The 9327-nt window shown below is 56.5% G+C and overlaps 1 protein-coding gene across 1 annotated transcript in view; it reads left to right on the top strand.

The window, feature by feature from the left end:
• Window positions 1-9327, top strand: part of RREB1 (ras responsive element binding protein 1) — a 125781-nt gene that overhangs the window by 104968 nt on the left and 11486 nt on the right. Inside the window, exons 8-10 of the mRNA XM_024738705.1 lie at window positions 7-86; window positions 1428-1617; window positions 2638-5530. Coding sequence (XP_024594473.1) covers window positions 7-86; window positions 1428-1617; window positions 2638-5530 — 3163 coding nt within the window. The remainder of the gene's footprint in view (window positions 1-6; window positions 87-1427; window positions 1618-2637; window positions 5531-9327) is intronic.

Here is a 9327-nt window from a genome sequence, read left to right as displayed (position 1 = left end):
ACACAGGAGCACGCTGCTGTACCAGCCACGGCCCAGCACAGGGAGCGGGGCTGCACGTGCTTGGCACTGGTCTTCCGGCGCTACACGTGAAGCCCAGCTGCTTCATGGGTGATGCCGTTCTCTCTTTGATTTCTAGAGAAGAATTTCAAGGCAAAACAAGTTTCCATTAAGGTGTGTGCGGTGTAAGCTCAATCAGGTCGCTGTGCCCCCTGTGCCCCAGATTCCTTCTCCGTGAGACAGGGGGAAGACCTGCCGTAGAGCTTTCGTGAGGGGCAGATGTGTTTGTATGTGTAAAGTAGTTGGAAAGAGGCGCTGTCCAGTGGGATTTCCTGCGATCCTGCAAATGCGCCAGGCCTGCACTGCTTGTCGCTGCTGAGCCCGTGAGACGGGGCTCTTGTGACTAAGGACATTTTAATTCGTTTAAATAGGGCTTTCACGGCCGCTGTATTCAGTGCAGGTCTAAAGGATGTGGGTGATGTCCTAATGATTGTTGGGTTTTAAGATGGCTCTCAGTGAAGACCTAGAAGGCAGCACCGGTGTGAAACATGGAGAAAACGGAGCCACCGTTAGAAAGTGGTGTTTGTTACACGTCCATGTGGCCCAGGACGGGTCAGGTGTGTGCAGTCATCTCTGAAGTGAAGCGTGACAGTCTTTCATCTTTCTGTGGACCGCATTTGAAAGAGTCTTTCTAGGATAGGGAGATGGCTTCATGGTAGGTGAGGGTGGGAGTATGAACAGGGCTCACATTTTGTCTTTGCTTCTTCCTGGCTGTGTGACCTCCACCGCGTTGCTGAACATTTTCGAGCCTCGGTGTTTTCCTCTGGAAGATGAAGATGAGAATGCCCACCCACCTGCCGGGTCGTGCGCTACCCCTGTGGGGTGCCCTCGCACTTAGCGTGGCTCAGCATTCGGGAGCTATGGTTATTTCTTAGATAGACGGTAATAATGGCAGAATTGAATACATAATTGCTGTCACGTGCTACCAGTTCAGTTGGAGGATTTGATTATCATTTTATCCCAGTCACATACCAGGGATGCTGACGTGACTGCTCCAGCTGCTGTGGAAATTTGTGCTTTTTGGCTTCTAAATGTTTTTGGTAATCAGAATCCATGGAGCTGGGGGAGGGAAGTGTTCCCTCCACATCGTGTAACACAGGTAAGAGCAAGTGGCCTCAGGTTCCCACCTCTCTGCTCTGTTCACACTTGTGCCGTCTGCAAAGACTGGGTATCCAGAGGCTGGTAGGACATAAATTTTTTTTTAAAGGGAGAGTCTTTCGTTGCTCACCATGAGGTGGCTGGCTTCTTGATGTCACAGCCTTTTTATTTTGCTCCATTGAAATGAAGCAACAGAAAACACAATACGGCTAACGGACAGGTGGACGCCCCGGCACGGCCACCTCCTTACGTCCTGTGTCTTCTTCCCGCAGATGTGACATTTGCTGCGTCACCTTCCGCACACACCGAGGACTGCTGCGCCACAACGCACTGGTCCACAAGCAGCTTCCCAGGGACGCAGTGGGAAGGCCCTTCATCCAGAACAACCCCTCCATCCCTGCCGGCTTCCACGACTTAGGCTTCACCGACTTCTCCTGTAGGAGGTTTCCTCGCATTTCTCAGGTATTCCGATTGGCCCATGACTGGCAGCCACCTCCATGGCCCACACAGCTGGACTGAATTTCCTCACCTGAGGCATCCTTTCCTTAAAATGCTGTCATTTGGTTTTTTTCTGTTTAATAGTACCTTTCTCTCGAAAGTTGAGAGTTGACGAGGGTTGGCGGCCTTTTATTTTGTGTGCTGAATTTCACGTTACCTGGCGTGTGAGTGTAGCTCATCGGTACTTTGCCCATTTGGGGGCATTTGGGTGTAAAGTTGTGAATCGTTCACTACCCCACACAGCCCTAGGTGAATTGAATTTGTATTTTTTAAATATTTCTTTAATGTCGATATCACAGCTAAATATTTCTAGTGTTGTAGCTTCTATTCAAATATTTTGGGTCAGTGTTAGCCTGAGCTGTATTTGTGCTCTGCTTATAAAACACCTGCTAAAACTACTTCGGAACCCATTTTTTTTCCAATTAAAAAAAATCGAGGTAGACGATATCAACAGTGAAATTCTTCCATCCCAGCAGCCCCAGACTCAGTGACTTATTCCACGTGTACATGACCATGTGCATATGTCCATGTGTGCACATGCATATGTCCATGTGTGTACGTACCCACGTGTGTACGCTCATGTAGCCCCCTCCCCCGTGGTACCCTTCCCAGGCAGCCTCCTCCCCCACAGTCACAGAGGAAGCCAGTTCTTCACTGATGGTGGTAGTTGCCATCAGTTAGGCTTGCAAGGCCCCCATTTTTAAAGAGAGAATTAATCCTACCTCTGTGGTGTTATTACTTAACCGTACTTCAGTGCTGATCTGCCGAGACATCCTGGGGATCGGCGTCATTCATCAAGCAGATAGGATTCGTAAGATGCTTAGTTGGTTTTCTTACTCGGTCCGGGAGTTAGGGAGCAGGGGAAGGTGGGCACCCTACGTGCCGTGGAGAAGGGCCGGATGCCCGGGCAGCTGTGCAGTTTGGCAATCATTTCTAAATGCTCCTTTCTGTTCCCCTGCTTTCGCCCGCCCGGCTTCCGTGCAGGCCTGGTGTGAAACGAACCTGCGCAGGTGCATCAGTGAGCAGCACCGCTTCGTCTGCGACACGTGTGACAAGGCCTTCCCCATGCTCTCCTCGCTCACCCTGCACAAGCAGACCCATGTAACTGCCGACCAGGGACGGGAGCAGCTGCAGTCCAGGGCCCTGCCTGGCGACGCCCCCGACCAGAAGGTCTTCCTGGCCATGCTGGGCCTGCAGCATATCGAAGACGCCAGGCCTGCACTGGCCGAGGAGGCGCTGCCGGATGACAACCAAGCGATACAGCTCCAGGCACTCAAGTGTCAGCTACCTCAGGACCCTGGCTGCACCAGCTTGCTGAGTCTGTCTCCTTTCGAAGCTGCTTCCCTGGGCGGGTCTCTTACCGTCCTCCCAGCCACCAAGGAGAGCATGAAGCATCTGTCCCTGCAGCCCTTCCAGAAGGGCTTCATCATCCAGCCTGACAGCAGTATTGTGGTCAAGCCCATCTCTGGGGAGTCAGCCATCGAGCTGGCAGACATCCAGCAGATCCTGAAGATGGCAGCCTCGGCCCCCCCTCAGATCAGTCTTCCACCTCTGTCCAAGGCCCCCGCTGCCCCTCTACAGGCCATTTTCAAACACATGCCCCCTTTGAAGCCAAAGCCCCTGGTCACACCGCGGACGGTGGTGGCCACCTCCACACCTCCACCCCTCGTCAACGCGCAGCAGGCCTCCCCGGGCTGCATCAGCCCCAGCCTGCCCCCGCCGCCGCTGAAGCTCCTCAGGGGCTCCGTGGAGGCGGCCTCCGACGCCCACCTGCTGCAGTCCCAGTCGGGGGCGCAGCCAAACACAGCCGCACAGCTCTTCCTGCAGCAGCCGCGCCTCGAGCTGCCGGGCCAGGCCGAGATGAAGACGCAGCTGGAGCAGGACAGCATCATTGAGGCCCTCCTACCCCTGAGCATGGAGGCCAAGATTAAGCAGGAGATCACGGAGGGGGACCTCAAGGCCATCATGACGGCCCCCAGCGGCAAGAAGACGCCGGCCATGCGCAAGGTGCTCTACCCCTGCCGCTTCTGCAACCAGGTGTTCGCCTTCTCGGGGGTGCTGCGCGCGCACGTGCGCTCCCACCTGGGCATCTCGCCCTATCAGTGCAACATCTGCGACTACATCGCCGCCGACAAGGCCGCGCTCATCCGCCACCTGCGCACACACAGCGGCGAGCGGCCCTACATCTGCAAGATCTGCCATTACCCCTTCACGGTCAAGGCCAACTGCGAGCGGCACCTACGCAAGAAGCACCTCAAGGCCACACGCAAGGACATCGAGAAGAACATTGAGTATGTGACCAGCAGCGCGGCTGAGATGGTGGACGCCTTCTGCTCCCCAGACACGGTGTGCCGGCTGTGCGGCGAGGACCTCAAGCACTACCGCGCCCTCCGCATCCACATGCGCGCGCACTGCGGCCGCGGCCTGGGCGGCTGCCCCAAGGCCCGCAAGCCCTTCGAGTGCAAGGAGTGCAGCGCCGCCTTCTCGGCCAAGCGCAACTGCATCCACCACGTCCTCAAACAGCACCTGCACGTGCCCGAGCGTGACATCGAGAGCTACGTCCTGGCGGCCGACGGCCTGGGCCCCGCCGACGCGCCCACCGAGGCCCCGGGCAGGGTGGAGGAGGGCGGCGCTGCCCTGGGTGAGCGCAAGCCCCTGGCCGCCTTCCTGGAGCCCCAGAACGGCTTTCGTCACGGGGCCCCCGCCCAGCCGCTGCCCCCGCACATCGCAGTCAAAGTGGAGCCTGCCAGCAACTTCGCAGGGGACTTCACCGAGCCCTTGGACTTCTCCCAGAAGGGCCTGGCCCTGGTCCAAGTGAAGCAGGAGAACTCGGCCTCCTTCCTGAGCCCTTCCGCCTCGGCCCCATACGACTGCTCCATGGAGCCCATCGATCTGTCCATCCCCAAGAACTTCAGGAGAGGAGACGAGGACGCGGCCGCTCCCGGGGAAGCCAAGAAGCCTGAGCAGGAGCCCGCGAGCAATGAGCAGGCCTCTCCCTGTCCACCAGCCTGCCCCACCCTGCCGGCCACCTTGGGCCCCAGCGGGGTCCTGGAAAAGCCCGTGGCCCCTGTAGCAGCGGCCTCTGCCGCCAGCACTCCGGAAGCCCCGGCTCCGCCCCTGCAGGGCTCCGTTCAACTCGCTGTGCCCATCTACTCCTCAGCCCTGGTCAACAGCTCCCCGCTCTTGGGCAACTCCACCCTCATAAGCAGCCCAGCCTTGCTGCGGCCGCTGCGCCCCAAGCCCCCCCTGCTTTTGCCAAAGCCCCCCGTGACAGAGGAGCTGCCCCCGCTGGCCTCCATTGCCCAGATCATCTCATCCGTGTCCTCGGCCCCCACCTTGCTGAAAACCAAGGTGGCTGACCCGGGACCCGCGAGCGCTGGCAGTAACGCTGCAGCTGCAGATGTTGTAGGGGGCGCCGTCTCCAAAGCCACCACCGATGTCGCCAGCAGGAAAGGATCCAGTGACTCCCCGGCTGCTGCCACCAGCCCAGAGGCAGCCTCGCCCACTGAGCAGGGACCAGCTGGCTTGTCAAAGAAGAGGGGCCGGAAAAAGGGGACGAGGGGCCGGCTGCGCACCAGCGGCGGGGTGGATCTGGACTCCAGCGGGGAGTTCGCCAGCATCGAGAAGATGCTGGCTACGACGGACACCAACAAGTTCAGTCCGTTTCTGCAGAGCGCAGAGGACGACGCTCAGGACGAGGCGGCCGCAGACCACAGCGGGCCCAGCGACGACGAGCAGGGCAGCCCCCCGGAGGACAGGCTGCTGAGGGTGAAGCGCAGCTCCTATGCCAGCTGCCTGCAGAGGATCAGCTGCCCCCACTGCCCCCGGGTCTTCCCCTGGGCCAGCTCCCTGCAGAGGCATATGCTCACGCACACTGGTAAGAGGGCCGGGCGGGCTGTGGCCCAGCCACTGGGCTGAGGGGCGGCGACGGTGGGGTCGAAGGAGGGGCCCTCTTCCCGCCTCCCCATTCCTAGCTTCTCTTCTTCCTCAGTCTCAGAAGCAGGGGCTTGCCTGATGGGGCCGAGAGTTTTTCCCTGCGCGCTCGTGTAACCAGAATGGCCTGTTTCCGTTGGCTGGGCCTCCGAGGGCTGCTGGTGAAGGGAAGGGTCAGGCAGGGTGTTTTTAGGTGAGATGGTCTTGGGCCATCGCATCCCTCACGTGGTCGAGGCATTAGCTGCTTGGTTATGCACAGGAGGCAGCTAGGGGAACAGGGACTTTGGCGGAAGAATTTGCATTCGAGGCAGCTGTTAAAATGGCAGACCTTCTGTGAAGTTCTTTTTGACTGCTGTGTATCCATAAAGGGAAATATTGCAAATTTTGCAGCTACCTTTCAGTTCACTAAGGCGATTACCTCTTCCCCTGTTCATCGTGAGTGTCAGTGACAGAGTAGCTTTAGAATTTAAAAAATTTTTTATCTATACTGAAGTTGTTGGCTGTTGCAGAGAGAAACACGCAAATATAAATATTATTCTAAGTAGCAGACTTAAGTTGCCAAAAAGATATCCCAAAAGTATTTTTCAAATGTTGTCGTGCATTGATTTTTAAAGAGAAATTTGAGATAAGAAATACACTTTAAATAATTTTATACCAGGGAGTTAGTAGTCAGATGACCCTACAACTTAGGGTCATCTTAAGGTCATCTTAATTATGAGTTACTGAATATTCAAGCTGAGTATTCAAAATTTACATCTTTGAACTAAGGACAGATTGGGTGAGATCCTTAGCCTTTTGGAGATCACCACCCAAATATTAATTGATAGGACCTAAAACAGAATAAAGAATTGTATGGTACAGGATTGCCCAATAAAATACAGGATGCCAGTTAAATTTTGAATTTCAAATAAGCAACAAATAATTTTTAGTATAAATATCTTCCGTGCACTATTTGGGATATACTAAAAACTTACTTGTTGTGTATCTGATACTCAGATTTTAGCTGGGCGTCCTGTATTTTGAGTCGCTAAATCTGGCAACCCCAGGTAGTGCAGAGGCTCATGACGGTGTGGAGAGGGGAAGATGGCAGGGGCTGGGTGGGAGCCACGCTCTATATCCAGGTAGAAAGGCTTCACGCAGGGTGGATCCTCCGTGGAAGGCTCTTTCTCCTAACAAGTTGGGATATCGGGAGGGGATGGCAGAGCTGTCCTGGGCAATGAGAGTGCAGAGGAGACGGGCAGGGCAGGGCAGGGGAGGGTGCACTGCAGGATCTGTCTGAGGCTGGCTGCCACGTGGGCACGGCGTCTCTTTCCGGCGTGGTGGGGCCTCAAACCCAGGCATCAGTTAGGAGTGTCTGTCCACGGAGGACTCAAATAACAGGAACCAGAATTCCTAGATTTGTAGAGTCTGTGCTGCGTTTTCAGGCTGTCATTTTCTCTCCGTTTGAAATCATTTAAGCCTGACAAAGTAAGGGAACAGTTCTAAGGAAGAAAGTAGTTCAGAAAGAAGATGCTTCTTAGAGAGAAGGTGCCCTGCACAGCAGTCTCTCTTGCCGCCCTTTTTGGGTGGCAGCTGTCTGTCTCCTGCAGAGTCTCTGGAGAAGTGAGTATTCCCGTTGCCGCTTTTGAGCAAGCAGGCCGTCTGGGCGTGATGAGGAGCGCCCCCCTGCCAGCACCGCCTCCCCACTTCTGCTCCAGCCGGGAGCCCTGTGCTGGGCGGGTGCCACTGTCCTCTTCCCTGCACGCCAGCGGCCTCCCTGAGAGGACTGAGCAGCCCGTACTTGCGTTCAAGGGCCGCGCCGTGTCTTTGCAGGTGCCCGATAGAAGCTCCTTTTGAACGCCGAAGCGACCTCGTTGGTTTAACATTTGGTGGCGTCGGAACAGAGCAGAGGAGATGGGAGTTAGTCTGAGACGGGGGCGAGGGGAGGGTGGGGGCAGGTGTAGGTGTGAACATGTTCTGCCGCTTCTCCCCCCACAGTCACTGTCCCCTGACGGCCGTGTCTGCTTCCACCCCATCCCTCACGTCGTGTGTTCTTGCCGTGGGGTCACGAGCTTTTTTTCTTGAGGGGCGCATTCGGGCGGGTAGGGAACCGTTCCAGAGCTAGTATTGGTGACCGGGCCACGAGGGCCATGTCGTCCCCATCTTGCCATGACGCAATTGAAGTTTAGGGAGGCTTGAGTGATTTGCCTGCAGGCATTTGGGGGACGCGCAGTAGTGCTGGGGGGTGGGAGCCAGGGTCAGGTTCCATCTGAGGATGCAGGGGGCGTGCCTCTTCTGCCCCCCTGTATCCTGACACGTGCGAACGCAGAAGATTGGGAAGTGGTTTGAGACAAGGTGGAACACGGCTGTGGACCACGAGCTGTTGACCAGAGACTTTGTGACCGTGGGATGGTGCTAACCACACGCTTAGACCTGGACGGACGCTGGCGCCCATGGGGCTCAGTTAACTTCCTTTGCTCTTTCACAGTCTCAGCTTCCAGCAACAATCTCAGCATTAGCTCCATTTAGTAATTTTATACAGCCCTCGGCTATGTCTGGTACAGTGCTGGAGCTGGACGGAGCCTGAGAAATCATGTGACCTGCCCACCCTTCCTGCACGCTGAGGTTTTCCCGGTAGACGGTTCTGCTGTGGGATCTCCAAGTGCCCGGCTCGTGGCTTCCTGTGAGGTGCTCCCTCCGTAATGCTGAAATTAGACTGAGGCTCACATGTTACAGAAACTAAACATGGACTCTGAAATGACCCTGTAAAACCTCGTTACACAGGGAAGAGGCTTGGGGGGCCGGGGTGGTAGTGTTAAGCTCTAGCTGCGTTCCAGCCAGAAGCTTTTGGGTGGTGTCCAGTTTTAAACTGGATTGAAGCAAACTGTGCATCTTGAGAGTCGGCCTTTTCCCAACCTCTTAGCGAATGCAAAGAATTCTAGCATCTTTACGTGGTCTCACAGACATGTTTCCAGTGCACCCCGCCCCCTAAATGGGCAGCATTAAGTAGCCCAGGTGCTAAGTGTCCAGCCGGGGGTTCACTGTTGCTCAGGCAAGGGGCACATGGTTTCAGCCCTTTCTCTGCGTGGCTCAGGTTCTAGGAATCGTGTCTCAGGAGGAAGCTGGCGTCTGCTGGCGCACTTCGTGAGATCCTGGCGTGATCGCCACACACAGCTGAGTTTCCTCCTTCCCCTCCTCCGCTGGCCCATGGCACCCTGTTGAGGAGGACCGTCCTGGCTCCTTCCCTCCTCAGCCTGAACAGTGCTGCCTCTTCAGGAGAAGACGGCTCACTCTTCCTGCCTTTCCCCCTCGTGAGCGTCCCGTGTGTTTTGAGGCCACAAGTAGAGGAGAGAGTGCCAGGAAACGGTCCATTTCAGCCCCTTCCTCACCTTCTTCCGCGTGGAACGGAGGGGTCGGCACCTGTGGTGCTGAGGTGCCCTCCCGCTCTGACATCCCTGGCCCCCTGCCTTGCTCACTCTCTCGTGGTTGAGGGCTTCGCTGCCCTTTTCTGCCAGCCTGGGGCCCTCCCCACCCACCTCTCCCACCCGCTGTTCACAGGCAACCAGCGGCGGAGCTGAGACCAGTGAGATGTACACACCTCAGTGTGGAAGCACTGACACCAGCCGTGTTTGGCTGCTTCCAACTTTCTTAAGGGGCAGCTCTGAAACCGTTCACGTGGCTGGCCCTGCATCTGCCACATCCTGAAAGACAGACAGACAGACAGACAGAGAGAGGCCTGTGCCCCGGGAGGGGGCGGGCGGG

The sequence above is a fragment of the Neophocaena asiaeorientalis genome, unplaced genomic scaffold, assembly GCF_003031525.2.
Source record: "Neophocaena asiaeorientalis asiaeorientalis breed wild unplaced genomic scaffold, Neophocaena_asiaeorientalis_V1.1 scaffold307, whole genome shotgun sequence".
NCBI lineage: Eukaryota > Metazoa > Chordata > Mammalia > Artiodactyla > Phocoenidae > Neophocaena > Neophocaena asiaeorientalis.
The sequence above is the reverse complement of the archived record's forward strand: the minus strand, read 5'-3'. Positions and strand labels throughout refer to the sequence as shown.